This window comes from Dermacentor albipictus, chromosome 1 (genome assembly GCF_038994185.2).
Source record: "Dermacentor albipictus isolate Rhodes 1998 colony chromosome 1, USDA_Dalb.pri_finalv2, whole genome shotgun sequence".
Lineage (NCBI taxonomy): Eukaryota > Metazoa > Arthropoda > Arachnida > Ixodida > Ixodidae > Dermacentor > Dermacentor albipictus.
The window spans coordinates 254,343,644-254,364,202 of NC_091821.1; the positions used below are offsets into that span (position 1 = coordinate 254,343,644).

Sequence of the window (20,559 nt, forward strand, 5' to 3'; positions counted from 1 at the left end):
ATAAAAGCCAGTAAAAGCAGCAGCTTCGACCTCACGGCCCAGTCTGCGAACTTCATTACTTCTTTCAACATTCCTTCAGCAACGGTAATGCGATGAGAAATTGCGATTACATCCTTTGGTTTAGGATTGCTGCTGAGCGCGCGCGACCGAGCCGCCCGGTTGCGCGCAGCGCGTCGTGGTATCGAAAAATGTAAACAAGAGAGGAGAACTGGCCCGACATGATGGCGGAGCAGCGCAAAGTTCCGGTTGCACCATCCATGGTTTGCACTTAAGAGTGACGTCAGGGCCAGTCAGGTCGCCTCAGTTTTTTTTCTGCCTTCCTCCATAGAGTGCTTCCTCCATGAATGGCAGTGAATAGATCACACACCCGTAAGGTAGACGCTATACAAGCACTCAGCAAAGTGAAGTGAACAGTGCATACATTCTTTGGAACCACAACACACATATAACAGCATACGTTTCAATAAGGGAAAAGCTCAAAACAGGCATCCAAACCGAAGGCGTGTAGTGAGGGCTCTTGAAGAGCAGCGTACATACGAGGTGCGACGAATTTCGCTTTTATTTCACTCTTTGCAGGTGCACGAAGTAGTGGCTCAAGCAAAGTCGCAGGCCGTTTAGGCTAATAATTAGGTAAAGTACACGTGAACGTTGCCGCGTTAATAATTTCAACCTATGTCGCAATGGGTACTCGTGCTACTTGTAGTTTATAGCTTCACTGTCCAACCACCTACATAGCGTGGATTGGAGACCACATTTTTGCGTAATGGGGCAGATAATGCTTTCGCATTAGAGAAGTGGTTCGAATCTGTGAAAATGAAAGGTTGGCGATATATCTTCTGCAGCCCTTGAGGGAGCACGGCTCAGCAATGAGGCATCAGTGCTGGCATGCGTCTATTGTGCATTCATCCAGCGTCTCTATGATGTCTCCTCGGTTCCGCCAAGTTCCGCTTTCAAGGTGCCCTTACTTGAGGCAGTAGGCAGTAGCAGCTGAGTGCTTCATTGCTTGCGTGTCGAAACTTGTCATTTTCGCACCGGTATAATGTCCCGCTTTTCGTGTGTCGAAGCTGCTCCACCCGTCGAAATATTTGCTCTAATGCGAGCATACCGGGCTGATGCATTTCCGCAAAAAGTGGATCTTGGTGTGGGAGGTAGGCTTCTCTGCATAGTACCCTTTCCCCGAAAACCTGTGGCAATGCGTCTTTTCGTGTTTGCACCCAAAGTTAAAGCTGTTTAATCTGGAAAATTTCGTCTAAGAAATGATTTGGTTATTTGGTAGAGCATGACATCACTACCATTATCTTACCACCGATGGCGTGAAACATTTTATTGGCTCATTGGGCTGCACCCAATGTTTGTTGGTCCGACTGCTGTGGCTAGTGTTAGTGCCATAAGAGCATTTCTTAAACTTCTTCCTCGCTTTAATAATTATTTGGGAGTATGATATGGCTCGAGGACTCACGCTGCACATAGCTCTTGTGCGTTCTCGCGGACGCCAGTAAATTCCGCAAATGTTTCCAACTGCGCCATTAACAGGGTATCGAGTATGATTTCAGCTGCGAACAACGGACAGTTGATGAGAGGCTATTCAATAATGAATACTTATTTTGCAGTTGTGTCGTGCGTTGATTTCGCTTGGTTGCGTTGTGCCTTGTAGACCGTGCACGTTGTTTGGTGGAGGTAACTTAGAGGTAGTATTATTTTTAGCGAAGTGCTACGTGTGTGTATACCGTAGGGTTCTCGTATTAAGCTAGGAGCACCGGACGTTTGCTTGTTTGTCGTTGACATTGAACATTTATTTATTTATTTATTTATTTATTTATTTATTTATTTATTTTTATATGCAGAAGTACTCCGCCACTCGATCGCTCAATAGTAGCTATTATTATTATTATTATTATTATTATTATATTGTTGTTGTTGTTCAACACCCGCCACGGTGTTGCGCCGCTAAGCACACTGTAGCGCCGCTAAGCGCGAGGTCGCGGGATCAAATCCCGGCCGCGGCGGTCGCATTTCAGTGGGGGCGAAATGCAAAAACGCCCGTGTCCCGTACATTGGAGGCAAGTTGCATATCCTATTCCCTGGTGGGTCAAAATTAATCCGGATCCCACTACGGCGCGCCTCAAAACGAAATCGTGGTTTTGTCACGTAAGAACCCCAGATTCAATCATTGTTCAACAAGTTTGCATTCTTCCGTGTTACTTACCTTCGTGATTCAGTCCAGCGTTTGCAATTGAGTCTAAATTTAAATAAACCTGAAAGATGCATCAAGAAGCTTGCCGTTCTTGCTTCCCACTTTATTATTATTTTTTATTATATTAGTATGCTATTTTGTCAGAATCATGTTCATTATAAATAACGTGTTTTAACATGTCACCTCTTATCTGCTGCATTAAATCATAAGATGAAATACTGAATGGTGCACATATTTTCAGCATCGAATTATCTCTCCTAGGGATATGACCTTGTGCATGCATAAATGAGCTCTGCTTAGGAAAAGTGGCTAAAAGAGAGCTTGCAATACATGTTCATAAGTGAGAGAGGTAAAGAGTTAATTTGAACTAACAAGTAATTGGAGGTGCATGAATGAATTAAAAGATGTTCAGGTGAACACTGTCTTGCACAGGATTTCTTCTGCACTTCTTTGCCAATAAACGGAGTCATACCAAGTCACACAACTTTGTCCTTATTTTGTGTCACTTATGCTGTAATGCAGTCCAATGTGCAAGTTTAGCCAAGGTGTTACTCACGCCATTTGGTCTGTTTTTGCATTTTCAGCTGTGTCTGGTGCAACGTCGCCTTTGTTTGAAGTTCACCTTTGTGTGCGAAAATTAACAATTTTATTTGGAGGTTCGACAGATATGTAGGCATATTTCTATAACCTTTTTTTTTTTCTCCTGCTTGTTGCAATGTCTTCGTGGTTATCCTGTGGACAGAACACACTCTAGACACTAACTATATAACCCCAGTGGAAGCATTTTTACCTAACTACCCTCTTCTGTTATGAAGGATAATCATAATCACAGGCTAATGAATTCCACTGCGTAACAGTGACCTCTTCTTAAGCACTTTGTTTACCTTTGACCTGCACCGACTGTGTTCTGCTTATGTCCACAAGCAACCTAGTTACATTACTACATAGGATAGAATGTTGTCAGATTCTCTTTCTAATGGCAGTTTGTTTAGAAATAGATCCACGGGTTTTAGCATTCTGTATGATAGGTCTGTCAGCAACATTGGTGAAGTGCTTGTAGCTGTATGATGAGGCGGCTCAAGTTCATTGTGAGTTGCACATGATAGGTAGTGGCTAAGTACTACACCAGGTTGGCCAAGCTCTGTTCTTATCGGAACAGAGTGTCTTTTTTTGTCATTCACTGAGCTTTTGTTATGAGTCTATCAAACTTTCCAACAAGAGGTTCCTGGACAACCATTACAATAATACTATCTTGGACTCTTGTGAGTGCATGCAGACAGATGCTCAAAGGCACTAGGAAGAGTAGCAGTATGTTCACCTCACGCCCGCACGCAACAATCTAGACAGCGTGCGTTTTCACAAGTGATGGAAAGGTTGATGGCCTCTTTGTGTGCTCTGCAGAAAGTCAATGATGGAATCAAGTGCCATTCCAGGCTTGTTTGTTTGACAACACTTACCATAGTTAGTGGTCTCTCATTTGATAAAATAAATGCTTCTTAGCTTTGCTACTGAAGTGTACATTCCACATGATAAGCTATAGAAGCACTGAAAAATAGTATTACATTTTAATTTCATGTGAGTGCAATAATTGCAATAAAATTACTAAACATCAGGTGACCACTGCAAGTACGGTCTTAGCATTTCTGAGCATGGAAGACCTCTTAGTGTAATGGTGCATATGTCTGTGAATGATTATGAGGCTTGAACATTTGTCTGTTCGGTCTGATTACATCGTGCCTTTTTATACTTTTCTTCAAGCTTACAGGACTGAGGAAGCCAAGCCATGGGTTCTGCCAGTAGTACGTAAAGTTGAAAAAGAAATGGCCGAGGACTCTTCACTTAACCATGAGTACCTTGGTCAGCTTGGCTTAGATGACTTCAGCAAGGCAGCTGTTAGCATGCTGCTGGGCAGTGAAAATCAAGCCATCAAAGACGGCCGAGTAATTGCCACTTAATCACTTGTGTTATGTCTTTCTTTTTAGTGTTGCATTGCTACCCACCTAAACAATATTAACAAAACTAAAAAAAAATTGGTTATAATTTATTACACTTGTATCAGGATTGAACTCAAAACTTCTGATAGCATTTGTATTTGTCTAAGTGTCGTATTTCAGTTGTTTGTCCATTTGTGTTATCCATTTCCTTCTTCTTCTGTCCGTGTCTGCTCACCTAACTTTTTCTAACTTAAATATGGTGCTTTCCAGGAAGTGTGTAACATGAAAAACGCAAATTTTTAAGGCAAGAAACATCAAAGGCAGTCTGACCATGTGCATGAACCTATGCTACAGTGTTTGAGAAGTCACATCACTGTAATTAATATTAAAACTTACTAGGTGCAACAATGAAACGATATGTGTGTTGTGATGACAAGGGAAAAAAAGTATTTTTGCTTGGCTCTGTCAAAAGTGGAGTTTGACCAATACATTGTGTTTTCAGTGGAGTGTAGAGCATGAGAAACAATTGTTCAGAATATATATATATATATATATATATATATATATATATATATATATATATATATATATATATATATATATATATAGAGAGAGAGAGAGAGAGAGAGAGAGAGAAAGAGAGAGACTATTTTTGTAGTACAAATGTTTGTAAGTATTCATTTTTCCCCAATACAATCACAGATTGGAATGCTCTCCTCCGTGCCCCTGATGAGTGATTTGGGCTGTCAGAATGAATTGTCTCTGATGTGCTATGTTATCGTTGTGCGTTGCTTCTCTTATTTTATGGCTTTTTCTTGTGCGTACAAAATTTAGTTCAGTTTTATATAATCATGCATTGTCCATTTTTAGTGTCCTTTTGTCAATATGTGTGGTTTTTTTTTTCAGGTCGATTATTTTTGTTCTTTTTCTATTCTGGCTCTGCTGCTTGGACCGTATTTGGTCCGCAGTATGTGACAAGTAAAAAAATAAAAAATACATATATAGTTGTGGCATGTACATAATATGCCATAATGGAAAGGAACACAAGCAATGCAATTAGAGCTGGAGATATTACGACATGATAACTGTATAGCAGGTAACACTGAGTGAGGTTTCAACTTGCACATTTGCACGAACTGCTGCCTTTGATGTTTACAGAGCGTGTCCTGTCAGCTGTTCGTACTAAACCAGGTGCTTGACATGCTTAATTGCAGAGCCCACTCTGTGGTCTGTTGGTATGACTAGCTCAGACTGGTACTGAGTGCTTAGTGGAATATGATTATTCTACTTTATCTTGCATCTGATTTCCCTAGAAAGTAGCTTTTCAAAGATCAGGATTTCAGTGTTGGCTGGTAGGAACTAAATCGTGATATCCAATATATTTTTGCTTATAACAAACTGAAATGTCAAGTGGATAACAGTGTTCAGACTTTCTGCTGTATGTGCATTTATTATTTTTAGGCAGTCGGCGTCCAGTGCCTCAGTGGAACTGGCTCATTGCGGGTTGGTGCAGATATGCTGTGTAAGCACGCAAAATTTACAACAGTCTACATGTCAACCCCTACCTGGCGTGAGTATTTTGTTCTTTACTCATACAGTGGCAAGGCATGACTGGGGTGGGGGAGAATTATGTATAGTCCACACACCTGTGGTAGTGACTTAGAAGTTTCAGTGGTCCTAACAAAGACTAGTTAGGGTTGTGGCTTGGGTCAGTTGGTTCATGGTTCAAAACTAGGGGGACAGCCCTAAATTGACGGAACACAATATCAAGAAAGGACGAACATGGTGCTGACTTACAACTGGCTTTATTTTTTGACATGTGGGCATATATATATACCTTGACAGTCAAAAATATATGAAGGAAAATGAGACTAACATAACATGATACAATTATCCATATCTTTTGTCACCATACATCTTCCACTTGCATCACAAGCACGTGCTGTATTATCAGTGAAAAAATCTACTTCTATTTGGGAAAGGGTCGGACAAGGTATACTAACCCAATTTTTTTTTAGGCGGGCTATTTTCACGGTTTCAATTATTTCTCTAGTTATTTTTTCTTGGTTTTTGTTATAACGTTTGTTCCTGAGAAGATTGGAGTGCAACTACAATCCCTGCAGTGGATGCCCAGGTGGCCGCTAATCACTTTGTTTATGTTGTAGTTATGCTCTTTTAATCTCTCATTTACGGATCTACTCGTCTGTCCTACATATTCCTTACCACAGGACGGCAGAGCCGAATAGACAACACCGTCAACACAGTTTTTTTACAAAGTGGTTTTCATGCCCTACGGAGCAAGTCTGCGACTTCTTAGCTATTTTGTTTACATTCAAACACATTGCAGAAAATTTTTTTAGGAGCAAAAAAATGACATTTACGTTGATGCATTTTCCTGTCTTCTTCAAGTTATGCGCTAACTGATGCATGTAGAACATCAAAGTTACTTTTTCTTTTCTGTAGCATTCTAATACTGCTTGGCTGTCCTGTGTTTTCCTCTTTAACTTTTGTAGAACCAATTCCGCTACGGATATTAAAAAAAATTATGGGGTTTTACTTGCCAAAATCACTTTCTGATTATGAGGCACGCCGTAGTGGAGGACTCCGGAAATTTCGACCTCCTGGGTTTCTTTAACGTGCACCTAAATCTAAGTACATGGGTGTTTTTGCATTTCGCCCCCATCGAAATGCGGCTGCCATGGCCGGGATTCGATCCCGCGACCTTGTGCTCAGCAGCCCAACACCATAGCCACTGAGCAACCACGGCGGGTCGCTACAGATATTAGAAGCCGCTTTGGGTACCTTGCGATTTGAAGGTGTATCTGTTTGCTAAAGCTATGTGTCATCGAGTGAAAACATGATCTGTTTAAGGTATTCAGGAAATAAGTTGTTGCTATAGGCCTTTTTACGAGTTTTGAATGAGCCGACTCGAATGGAAGGAGCGGCTTGCTGGCATGTGGCTCGTACACCCAGCAAGTATGAGCTTTAAGAAACCTAAGCTTCAGATCTAAAACTTAGCACCTAAAAACAGACAACCACATCACGCTTGTCTGTTTGCAACGCTGAAATACTGTGCGAGACTCTTTAATGATGGTACACTTATGTGGTATTCTGGAATGTTTATAACTTGGTGAGCCTTCCGGATGGCAAATGCATATGCAAGTTTTGAACAAATAAGGAACTAGTGCGTAATTAGTTTAACATAGGGAGAGGAGCTTTATAAATGATGCCTTAAAAATTTAATAAGATTTTGTTAGCAGATGGGATAATTCTAGGTGCATGCACCAAATAGTCAAGGTTGTGAGATAGCACCTTCCAGAAGAGCTTGCATTTAAAGTACCTAGATGGGAAGCATCAACCGGTCAGCAGTGAAGATAAGCAAGAGAGCAAGAGACGTTTAGAGTATTCATGGAAAAAAAGCTGGGAAGAGACTGATACAACCGGATTCTTTACAGGCATAGGAAGCTGTGCAAGGTATAGATAGTGAATTTTTGAGCAAGAGAAAGAAGCTTAAGTAGATGTATATAGAAATGCTAGCATGAAATGCATGTACAGCATACCTGATTAAATCAAGCAGGCTAGGTGACTATTTGTCGCTGTCTGTTTCACAAGGGATGCCAATAAATTGGCAGCAGTGGCAGCTTTTTGGGTACTTGAAAGAGGTAGCCGGTTTGATAGGCGGGGGCTGAAGAGCAGATTAGGATAATAATAAATAAGGATGGACTTGACTTTACATTTCATAGAATTAGGGACATTAACCGGCGATCGCACCAGGTTAGAATGTTTTATGTTCTACAGAGAAATCTGGTCATTAATGTTCTACCCGTGCTGTATAGGCACAAAAAAAAAAACATTAAATGCTTAATGCCTCAAAGTTCAAGCCATTCCCATGGTGCCTTACAGACATACTTAATATCATAAATCCAGAACAAGATAGGGGTTCACAGGAAGATGGAGGCTTGAAATGATTAACAGTGATAAAATAAGGAGTGTCACTGAAGCTGATGCTTCAACAAGTCCCTTCGTCAAAGCGTTTGCTGCAGTGACATTCCTTGTTCTGCCAGTATTAATCACTTAACCCTTTCAGTGTCGCTGACGTACTGTATATTTCCGCATTTCTGTCCCGCCATGTCACTGATGTACCCGTACATTCTCCACTAGGATGTGCACAGTAGCAAGAAGTTGGCAAGTTCCTAGGTGGTTCCACCATCTGTTTTATATTTCTAGAAGCAGATTTTCTCCTCTCTCTGGGTTTGCTCAATGTGTGTTTTTGTTAGTAGCTGCGGAATGCATTCCTGCACGAGTGCAGCAGTGCTGTGTGAAGCGGAAGTCTGCAGTTAGGAAGAGTGGCTCCCGGTCATTGTGCACTACTACAGTGGCAATTCTCCATTCAAATATTAGCGCCGGCACGGAAGGCCCCCACTCTTGTGTTTCTGCTGTCTGTTGTATGTTTATATCAAGTTTTTTTTTTTCCTTTTATCTGGTCTCCCGCTATCTTCATATGGTGCACCTCCTTTCTAGCACTGGTGTGCCTTCTCCAGGATGGCTTTGCCCTCTGTCATATCTTTCATCTGTTGCTTTCGGTTCTGTCTGTTGCTCTCTTCTTTCTCTGGTCGAGTTCAAATAAATGGAAGTGCTCCTTCTTTGAGCATGCCATGTGATCGCTTTTGAGATGGCTGCTCACATGGCACCTTCAACTGTTAATTGTAGCAGTGGCTCTTCTGACTCCGAATAGGAGCCAAACTCCGTCTCAGATGACAGCTTGCTTTCCGAGAAAAAGGCAACTTTTAACCAAGTTGGATTCTGAGCCTGACACCGTGAAAAAGAGCTGAGAACGATGGTGTTTTTGAGTCTGCAGTGCTTTTTATTCCTTTTGTCAGATAGGACTGCGAGGACCATACCAAGAGAGCAGTTGCCATTATTCATGTCATTTCTTTCCTTCTAAATAACCAAAATTAAACCGTTGTGTTCACTTTACAATATCCAAGAAAAAAATCCAATGCTGGGGGTGCATTACCTCCAAAAAAAAACCAACACTGAAAGGGTTAATGGAATTAAAATTCTTCCATTGCATGTGCTATATTGGCAAATCCTCGTGCTTGCAGACATTAGGCCTCTCTCTGGGGTACGTCACACTGCGCTGGCGATGTCACAGCGTCACGTCACCGGCGCACATGCTGTGATCCTGGATGGCAAAACACAGCTGCCACCAGCTTTCTGCATGGTGCATTCGTGCAGTGCTTGGTGCAGGTGGGCGCCATGTGGACGCGTCTTTTTCTTTCTTTTTTTTTTTACATGAATCTCCACAATTCTCTTGCCAGCTAGATTAGCAATATTGTATGCCAGAGAACATCGGCATGTGGTAAACTGCGTGATGAAAATCTGGCGACGCTGGCCTTTTTTGCTGGCGAACATGGATCACTTGGTCGTTTGTGATGGATTATGCAATGAAGAATATCGGCTTTTCCATGGAAATGTGCCACATTTATTGTGGTAAAGTGTGCAGCGAAAAAACAGTGCCAATATCAGCTCATCTTTGCATAGGGAAACAGCCCACATTATGTGTGTGTGTGGTGGTGTGCTACGTGGTTAGCAATACATCTCACTTCCGAGACTGTGGGTGCGTGTTGTGTGTAATAAGGCCAGTTGTAGTGATCAGGCACCGATAGAACTTCAGGACCTGTAATTCTTGAACGGGTGAGAATGAGACGCAATGATTAGTGAGCACATGCATTTTGGTGCCATGTGTGCTGTCTGCAGAAAAAAAGAAAAAGAAACTTTTCTTCGAGCATAATCAGTCAACTGAAAGGTATGACTATAAACGAGCTCCTAGTATGTTTTGACCACTGCCGAAGCTGCGTGTATACATTTCACCACAGGGAATGCTCAAAAGGCAAACCACTGAAATTACATTTTAACGCAGATCTCGTCACCTTTATGACATGGACTTCATGCTGTGATGATGCACATAAACATGCCAAAGTTGGGTCTTAGAAAGTTGACAGCAGTAAAGGCAGCCAGCAGACACAACGAAGTTACCATGCAACGGATTATGTGCTCATATGTGCTCTTTTGCTTTGTACATTCACGTGACAATGAGTACCGTATTTACCGGTGTATAAGTTGCATTTCTTTTTCAGAATTTTTCGTCGGTGCGTTTTATAGAATGGTGCGACTTATACAGTTAAACTTTGATGTAAGAAACCAGTATAACGAAATTCTCGATATAACAAAGTATTCAACTTATTATAACCTCTTGTTCATAGAACGCACCATGTATTTAGAACCTCAATTTAACTATGTGTGTTTGTATGCGATTTCAATATAACGAAATTTCGCTTCCGCTGCAAAGGTATGCCGAGATAATATAGGGTTTTAGAATAGGCGCCCCAAACGTTTGGGGCCCCAAAGAAATAGCGTCGAAGCCACTGTGCATGCGCGAGATGCAAACTGCATTTGGGTTTTGCGTCGGGCACGCTGTTTCACTGATTTAGCGGGAGCCCCAAAAGCCGCCCCATAAGATTTGCGTAAACAAACGTGGCGGCACCCATCGAAGTGACGGCTCTAACCTAGCACCAAACTGGGCTCGATTCGTGGTAACGCGTGAAGTTTGCAAGCTAGGAGAAACTCTCAATTAGCGTGTGTCATGGAGATTGATTCATTAGATGCCGCTGATTCCGAATTCGGTGGTAGATTTATTGGCTCGTAGTCCTAACACAGCTTAGCTTGGCTGGTGAAGGCATGTAAAGTTGGTTACTCAAAACTAAGCGCAACTAATTGTTTGATGCTAATAGAACAATCTCTAAATTATAGTTAAATGCTAAAACACGAAAGTCTAAATTACTATGCTTATGAAATGGTATATTTATTTAATTATTTCTAATAGATCTTCTTGGTAATGGCGCTATCTGCAAACGCAAAGCCCTATTCGAAAACTCTTCACTCCTGCGTGCCCCAACGCTAATACCCGCAAAGCTCTTTGGGGCCCCATACTATTGGGGCCTCTATTCTAAAACTCTCTAATAAATGGGAACTTCCTTGGACGCAGATGGTCAATTACAAGCTGCTGCTTGCAAACGCACCTCTCAAATCGCGCGCGGCGCGGAGAGAGCGAACGCCGAAGTGGAACCGCATCATGTTCCGAATAGAGTCCATGTGCGATAAGATACTATCGCGCACAGTGAACTTGGTGCTTTAGGCGCGAGTGAAAGTGTGCGAGGGTGAGGCAAGAAAGTTGGTGGCTTCATGAGTGCCTACTTCCCTCGCGAGCAAAAGGAAACCTGGAGGGGAGCGAACTCGCGTTAACGCGTTCACGCGCGCGCGCGAGGGGCGGGAGATGGGGGTGGCGGGTCTAAGCTGGCGCGCGTCGCGACTTCGTGTGCGCGTCTCGGTCGTGGCTGCGCATGGCTGTAAGCGCGGCCGAGCGCATACGCATCCGCGCACCTAAAGGTAACCTGCCGCGTAATCAAAGAGTGGGCGTGCCGAGACGGTATGGAATCGTGTTGGAGGTTGCGTAATCTCGAGTTTCAGCGACCCGTTGGAGCGAGAGGCAGACGAAGCATTCGTTCCCCGCTGCTGGCACTTTTTATGATAGCGTCGTCTCAGTGCGGGCGACGCTGTCAGCCGCGGGGGTGGAGTGTACTCGAATGAGTGGCTGACTTCGCTTAATTCGTACCGCCGATATGAAGATATCGTCGACGTGGCATGAAACCGTATCATTCGTCGCCGACCCCCGCATTCGTCAAAATGAATTGTTTTCTCATTCAAATTTGCCTTTTTCGTTTTTCCGATAATTCAGAAAATTCTGCGGCCCCCTTCTTTGTAAGAAAAATCTATTGGCGACTACTTTTATTTGCGTAGAAGGTTGAATATGATCAATACAACGAAATGTCGATATAACGAAGCAAATTGCCGATTTTACCGACTTCGTTATAACGAGGGCGAACTGTATTATTGAGTACCTTCAAAAGCAATTGCCTGGGAATACAGCCCAAGGTATTATGGTAGCAGCTATGGCTGCGTAGGAAAGATGCATTTTTGAAATAAATAATTATACATGAAGTTATTAATGTTTTTAGGGACATCTTTTGAACTTTTGCCTGCTAAATAATATGTTTGATGACATTACGGTTGCCAAACTTACTGCAGCTGTCACTATCATGATGTTTAATGTCAGTAAAAATGCATATGTAGCAGCAGCTTTACATACAGGGTGTCTCAGCTAACTTTAGCTAGAGTTTAAAAATGTGCAAATGCCACGTAGCTGGACAGAACAAAGGTAATGTTGTTTGCCGTCGCTTGGAGATACCCAAACTATTTCTTTCATTCCACCTAATTCAATCATTAGTGTGAATTAATTAACCAACTTCTAAAATATTATAATTAGATGAAAAGTGTCCTTCAGAAAACTGTAGAGCGACATGAAAAACCCCCGATACAGCTTTCTGTTGCTCAATACATGCTACACAAGTGTTTTTCCGAGCGTGAAAGAAGCCCGCGAATGTACGCATAATTGCTGCACGGATGGCCGCTCAAGGCACTAGTAGAAACTGTACAAAAAAAAATAATAATAATAATAATAAATAACCCGCACCAATTTAATCACAAAACTTGATAACATACCCCGCAGCAAAACTCGAAAACATTACTTGCAGCGCAAAACTCGAAGGACCGCTCAGCGGTGTTCAATTGAACATTAATGCTTTTGCATTCACCACTCATAAGAAGTGCTTCTTAGGTGCCCTCTGATTTCTATTCACCTCTTGGGTGATGCAGTCAAGCAACATTTACAGCGAAGCTGTGAGCCTCTCAGTGGTTGGCATTTTTCGTGTCTGTGTCCATTATCGAAAATGTGGGCCGATCCTGGCGGCAGTGCAGGGCAGGAGCAGTGGCTCATACCCCTTTAAGGCAGAGGCTTCAAGCACTCAAAGTGAAGTAAACTATGCATACATTCTTTGGAATCATGCATACAACATGCAGAACAACATACGTTTCAATAAAGAACAAGCACAAATCAAGCATCCGAACCCCATAAATGATGATAAGTCTCGCTTGATAACAATGCAAAGCATGTAGCACTCCCTGCATACATTTGCCGGTAAAGATTACTGTTGCGCAAGCTGCCACAGTGACGGCACCTTGCAACGTGGGGAGTGACATCCCTAGCCTTTTGTATATAAGAGAACCAGCCTAGCTACTGATTTCACTGTTGCAGCACTGCTATGGGTGGCAGCTTGCTGTCAAAATGACCATTACTCCCATCACTACCGTTGCTCTAAAGCAATAAAGCATTGCATACCCCCCTCAGCAGTTGTAGTGGTGGTTTTCAACAGCTTCACTGGACACCCATTTTTGCAGGGCTGGGATGGCGAGTCAGTTTTTTTTTTGAAGCAGCTGGGCATGGTGGGCAAGTGCATACAGGGCCTTCACACAGCTATGTTGTGATCATTTTTTTTACAGTAAACATTCACGGAAATTTCGAAAGCTTTTTTAAAATTTACCTAGAATGTTAGTCGTGGTACCTGCTCAATTTAGTAAATTTTTCTAATTAAAACAACACAGATTGCATTGAAAATGTGGTAAAGAATGGAAATAAAAATTTTTGTTATAACCACCACTTCGCCATAAATGGGTTTTCTATATTGGCCTCGAGCTCCACCACTAGAAAAGCTGGCGCCACCGTCGGCGTGACGTGCTCTTAGGGATCACGGGGACATAGCAGCCGCGTCGGCTGCTTCGGGAGCGCCGAAGCGAGCTGAAAACGAGAGTTTAAATTCTCTTGTACGCTGCGATCCTCATTTAGTGGCGAGATTTTCCCGCTTCGAGTGTCTCCTTTACAACGTTTGAAAGCACTAGAATAGGTAGTGGCTACCTTTGAAGGTGCGCAACATGGCAGGCTACTGCTCGGTGCCGCAGTGCTGGACGTACGCATTGGAGCACGGTGTCAGCCTTATTCACACGTAGCCGTAGGAAAAGAAGCTGCGTGAAGCTTGGCTCGTGAAACATAATACCGGCAAACAGTTATCGGCTACAACTCGGGTATGCAGCAAGCACAGACGCGAGAAAGATTTCTGCTACGGCGCCGGGTCTGCGATGTTCGAAAAACGCGCCCTGAGATGCTCGCTCGAGTCCGCTGCCCGACTAATGTCATGACGGTTTGGTCTATGAACTTGTCGATGCTATAGATACTGGCAAGTTCACTGGAATGGAAAGGGAACGGTAAGACGCACATTAAAAAAAGACATGGCATATGGTCATGTTTGTACGTGTTATTAATTAATGCACTGGATTACAAAAAAGGAGCAGCGGGAATCGCACGCTGAGAACACCGATAAACATACAGTGCGACACAACTCGAAAAATAATACAGAAACGTTCAAGAATTTTGAAGAAAAAAAAGTATTGTATCGTCACGATGGCACATCACGACGATACATCACGACGTAGGCGTCGAAGTCTCTACAATGAAATTATTTTTGAACAGCTCTGATAACACCCACGCAACAATGGTTGCTTGCATACTGTCAAATGCTCATATTCTGCGGCCTAAAGCTCATGGCACGGTGCGAAAACGCGCACGCGGCGAAAGTGAAACTGCGCGGACAAGCATGCAGACGTGCAGTCGGTCGCTGTGAATCTGTGCGATCGCTACATTGAGGCTTCATTCTATGACGCTCCATTTAGTTATACAAACACTATAAGAACATATTTCACATAGTTTGCTCTCAGCGTTTACCTACCTTTCACGCAAAAAGCCGGTTCGGGAGATTCCATTGCGGCGACCGCGCGCAGTGGCGTTCACTGTACGTATTCGGTAAAGAGATAGCATCTGTAAACGATTCTGTGCTTTCAGTTTGCCCAAGATTATTATTTAGACAGTAAAAAACTTCTCTCGTTTCGAAAGTACTTAGAGAAATGTCCAGGAGAGCTCGCACGTAGTGTTTTCAGCGAGCGCTGACAGCAAAACTTATGAGGAGCGCGCCGCATGATCCCTTGTACTACACCAGCGAGGCGCTTCCGATAGATGGCAACTCCGTAACTTGTCGCCGCCAATAGGGTCTAAACAGTATCTTCAGTTTCCTTTAGTATCTCTGTTTTCTGTAGTATTTTTGTGCCATTCAGTTTTTATTTTTATGTAGCAGCCATGAGATGTAGCCCTTAGTGATACTGCACATTGGGTTGTTGTGCTGCCTGACCATATGATGACTCAAATGTTATTTAAACACTGGAGCAGTGTTTGATGCGTGATTGCTGCTGTGCTTAGTCTGGCTTATGCTTTTGCAATGCAGTAAAAATTGTGTGTTTTTTTTCTTCAGCTAATCATGCTCTAGTATTCAAGTATGCTGGCTTTCAAAACATCAAGTATTACCACTATTGGGATGCCAAAAATCGTTGCCTTGATTTTAATGCCATGATTGAAGATCTGCAGGTACAGTTACCATGTTCGTTTTTTTATTGTTTAAAAACAAGTGTTTTATGTGCTTGGCTTCAACGAAAACTAAGATCACATATCTGCAGCAGTAACATGATTTTATGTCATAAAAATTATTTGGAAGTAGGTAGCATTGAAGCAGGGAGGGTGTGATTCTGTGATGCCAAAATTAGATTTCCCACTAATTTTAGCTGCCTTCTGTGGTGTTTACTGGGAGAATTGTTTTTTTGCAGGCAGTAGGTTTTTCTATGGTTTTCAGACAATATTTGCTTCTTAAAGGGACACTAAAGGTAAATATTAAATCAAGCTAAAGTGGTAGATTAGTGCTTGAGAATCTCTAAGGTGTCAATATCGTTGCGAACAGAGCCTTAATAATAGAGCAATTGAGGTAAATGCAGGACATTATTAGAGACTCCCCTGCGACATTCAAGTACTTGCCCGATACGAAAGCACTCCTCAGTTAAATTCTGTCATTAGTACTCAACCAATTGTTGCAAAAAACATCATTATATTGTATTATAAGATGAAATAAAATGCTATTTGACCAGTTCTGTTTCATTTTTAGGAAAAACTAATTGAAATTACCCTTGACAATGATCTGGGTGGTCGAAAGGCTTCGGTTTCGCTCAAGTCTGCGCTGCCCACGCATTTCAGCAGTTTCGTTATCGCGTAGTGCTAAGCTGGTTTTGTTGGCTCGCACGAACTGCAAGTAGCAGAGAATTTCAACTTCCATGTTATGTCATGACATGCCTGAACGATCTACACTTGTTGACCAAAAAGCAGCTGCAGCGGCGAATCAATCTTGGCTCGGTGCTGCCATCTGTCGAGCGCCGTTTTACTCACCGATGGCAGCAAAGGGTAGTGATGGAATATGCAACGTCACCACTGTCCTGGCTGGGTGGCGGGAGATTTGAATTTCGAAAAAGGTATTCGGACCCTTCAGATGCAATTTTCTTCTAAACTAAGTCCTTTCTTGGCATGAAACAAGCATTGCACGGTTTCTGGAATGGTATTTAAACAGTCCACGTTGACTTAGTATTTGGCTTTAGTGTCCCTTTACATGGCAATAAAAGAATTTGTCATTTTTTCATACTGATTGGTGCTTTGAATACAGTAAACACACTACTTATCCATGCCCTTTAAGGTAATTAGTGAAATGATCACCATAGATGTACCCAGAAATTATTTTCGAGAGGGGTTTTGTAGGGACAGCAGCAGCCATTTTGAAATATTCACTTATTTTTGTGTGTGAATCAAGCACATGGCTGTCATAGAATGGTATAAACATGTATATTTTGACATACACATATAATGACATATATGTATGTTGTGCTAAGTAGTATGTCACCACAACGATAATGTCGGGGGTGTTGGAACCCTCTAGCCCTGCCTCTGGTTACAGCCCTGATAATTACCATTGAAGAATGCCTTGTTTAACAATTCTTCCTTTCTTGCCTTTCTTTCCATGCCTTTCTTGAACAGAAACTGCAGAATGTTCAGCAGTTTTGACTACGGGCACTTTTGCACGTTGTATTTTATTTCTTTCCTCCCTCTTCCCCTCCGCCTCTTTTGTCGAATATGCGTGTGTGTGCATTGACTCTTTCCTTACTGGGCCTGAGGGAATCGATCAATTTAATTGGCAGCATTTTGACACTTTATTAAACACTACCATTGGAAATATTTTATGAGTAATGCCATGCACCCTATGAAATGAAGACTGCACTCTAACTTTTGGTCAGATATGGCAATATTTGGTGCATTTTACCGCAAGTTTGATAACGCTTATCTCAGAACTGGTGCAAGTTTCAAAATTCATCCCGAGTGGATGTGCCTTGCAAAATCACTGGCTTCAATTCATGTATTGTGATATGTACAGTGAAGTACTTAGTAAAAAGTTGATTAGTGAAATCTTCTTAGTCAAATATGCATTTTGATTTCCAATGCAAGTAATGTCTGCCTCTTCAAGTAATCCAGCTCAGTGAGTAAATTTGTGCTATATGCCACAGGCAGCTTTTAAAAGTTCTGTTAACATTGAAAGAAAATGCTCCTAGTACAGTTGAAACTCGATTTAACAAAGCGATGACCATGCTCAAATTATTTCGTAAAATCTGGAAGTTTGGAAAATTGAGTAAGGGATTTTTCGGTGCTTTGAAATCTAAAACTGTGATGTAGCAACACCTAAAAGGCACCGCGGCATTGTATTTGCTGCTAGCCCACGCCTGCCCATGTAAAAAGTTCGCGAGTATGGCCCAACTACCACCGCCCCTAGTGCCATCTGGTACGTAAGAACGCTAGTGACTGCAGAGTCCATTGTTCCGTGCATGGGCACGGCATGCAGCCTCGTCACAATAAAGCTAGGGCCGTGACTAGGCCCAGAGCTGATCGTCTCGGTCGTAGCTCTTCGCGGTTGCCTCGAGCCGCGGTGGGAGTGTTCTTGATTTTGAATCTTCTGGATATTTGACGCAGTCCCACAAGATGTGCGTGTAGTCTGCAGTCTCCCTCCGGCAGACTCTGCACATATCTGTCGGATATGTCTCGGGGTACATACGATTCATCATTCTCGGGCTCGGTAGTGATCCGGTCTGGAGCTGTCTCAGTACTACCGCCTCCGCTCGACTCAGTCTCGGGTGCGGGGGTGGGAGAGTCCTGCGAGCCAGGCGGTAGGCCTTCGCGATTTCACTGTAATTCGTCATGCGGTCCTTGGTTCAAACCACGTTGGACGGTCTGTCGCCAGGGCGCGGTTGGTTAGCGCTCGCGCCGCTGCGTGTGCCGTCTCATTATGGTTCGCATTGCGTCCCGACGCGTCGCCCGCGTGCGCCGGGAACCACTTGAGTCGTACTTCGTTCTTTTAGTTTGACCGCTCACAGTACGCGCTCAGCCTCCCTGCAGATTTGACCTTTGGCGAAGTTTCGCACTGCCTGTCTTGAGTCGCTCAGCACCGTGTGGCAGTCTGCGTCGGCGATGGCCAGGGCGATGGCTACCTCCTCCGCTTGTTCCGCTCCGGCGCTTCTCACGCTCGCTGCCGTCCTTGAGGCACCGGTTGACGCTTCTATGACGACCGCTGCGAAGGCGTTCCGTTGGTATTCGGCCGCGTCCGCGTACCGCGCGTGTTCGTCGTTGGCATGCTGGTCAATGAGAGCCTTGGCCCTCGCCGCTCTTCTTCCCTTGTTGAACTCGGGATTCATGTTCTTTGGTATGGGGTCGATTCTGGTCTGGCGTGGGACCTCTTCGGGGATGGGGAGCTTCATCTCCACCTCGTTCGAGCGTCTAATTCCCAGATCATCCAGTATCTTCCTCCCGGCTTTGGTCATGGACAGCCGCTCCAGTTGAGAAGTCTGTTGCGCTTCGGCTATTTCTTCGAGCGTATTGTGTAATCCCAGTTGCAACAAGTGGTTCGTGCTAGGGACTCGAACAGGCCCAGTGCCGTCTTGTACGCTCTTCTGATGAGCACGTTGATTTTGTTTCGTTCGTGTTGCAACCATCTGTGGTAGGCTGCAACGTACGCGACGTGGCTGATGACGAAGGATTGGACGAGCCTAAGTAGGCTCTCCTCTCTCATGCCAGCCTTTCGGGAAGTGACTCGTTTTAGGAGTCGAATCGCATTGGCTGCTTTTGCCCTGAGGCGGGTGATAGTTTCGCTGTTTCTTCCGTGCTTTTCGATGACCATGCCTAGGATCCTAATTTTGCCGACCTCAGGGATCACGTTGCCGGATTTGGTGACGATTCTTGCCCCAGAAGAATGTCCGTGACAGCAAGGGAAGACTCGGACAATGAGGCCTTCGGGGAGCTAACCTCGTCTGTTAGTGGCGAACGAGACAAGGCATTCGCATCCGAGTGTTTTCGGCCAGAACGGTACAGCACTCGGATGTCGTACTCCTGCAGTCGAAGGACCCATCGAGCAAGACGACCGGATGGTTCTTTTAAGGACGACAGCCAGCACAGCGAGTGGTGATCAGTTATCACGTCAAATGGGCGTCCATAGATATACAGATGGAATTTGGTTATGGCCCAAAAAATAGCCAGGCATTCTTTTTCTGTTACCGAATAGTTTGATTTGGGTTTAGTGAGTGCACAACTGGCGAAGGCGACGATGTACTCATCGAAGCCAGCCTTTCTCTGGGCGAGAACAGCACCAAGGCCGACGCCACTGGCATCCGTGTGTATTTCAGTTGGAGCGCTTGGGTCGAAATGGCACAGGATTGGTGGTGACGTCGAGAGACGACGCAGCTTTGTGAATGTGGCATCGCAATCCAGTGACCAGGTCGAAAGGTTGTGGCCACCACGAAGAAGCTGCATTAAAGGTGCTAATATGGTGGCGAAATTACGGATGAAACGACGGAAGTATGACGCTAACCCAATGAAGCTGTGCAGTTCTTTCAAGGTCGTTAGTCGCGGAAACTGGGCAACAGCTTGTAGTTTCGCTGGATCAGGGAGTACACCTTCTTTCGACACGACATGGCCGAGGATGACCAGCTGCCGGGCACCGAAGCGATACTTCTTCAAGTTAAGCTAGAGGCCAGCATCGGCGATGCACTTGAGGACGCGCTCAAGTCGAAGTAAGTGGGAAGGAAAGTTTGGTGAAAAGATGACGATGTCGTCCAGATAACACAGGCATATCTGCCATTTGAGGCTGCGCAAGATGTCCATCATTCTTTCAAATGTGGCAGGCACATTACACAGGCCATATGGCATCACGGTGAATTCAAATAAACCGTCAGGTGTGATGAAGGCCATTTTTGGACGGTCTGACTCGGCCACTGGCACTTGCCAGTACCCGGATCGTAAGTCTAAAGATGAGAAGAATTCGGTGCCTTGGAGGCAGTCTAGCGCATTGTCAATACGGGGTAGTGGATAAACGTCCTTGCGGGTGATCTTATTGAGTCGCCGGTAGTCCACGCAAAAGCGAATTGTACCATCTTTCTTTTTGACCAGCACTACAGGAAAAGCCCAGGGACTGTGCGAAGGTTGTGTGATGCCGCGTTGTAGCATGTCTCCAACTT

The 20,559-nt window shown here is 43.9% G+C and overlaps 1 protein-coding gene across 3 annotated transcripts in view; it reads left to right on the forward strand.

The window, feature by feature from the left end:
• Positions 1-920: 920 nt before the first annotated feature.
• Positions 921-20,559, forward strand: part of Got1 (Glutamate oxaloacetate transaminase 1) — a 54,525-nt gene continuing 34,886 nt past the window's right edge. Inside the window, exons 1-4 of one of the 3 annotated variants that reach the window (XM_065431281.1) lie at positions 921-1,148; positions 3,953-4,134; positions 5,590-5,698; positions 15,444-15,556. In XM_065431281.1, the coding sequence (XP_065287353.1) occupies positions 1,040-1,148; positions 3,953-4,134; positions 5,590-5,698; positions 15,444-15,556 (513 nt within the window). In that variant the 5' untranslated portion in view covers positions 921-1,039. Of the gene's footprint in view, positions 1,149-2,013; positions 2,061-3,952; positions 4,135-5,589; positions 5,699-15,443; positions 15,557-20,559 lie in introns of those variants that run through there. The other 2 variants (XM_065431283.1, XM_070531169.1) reach the window with 2 other exon arrangements.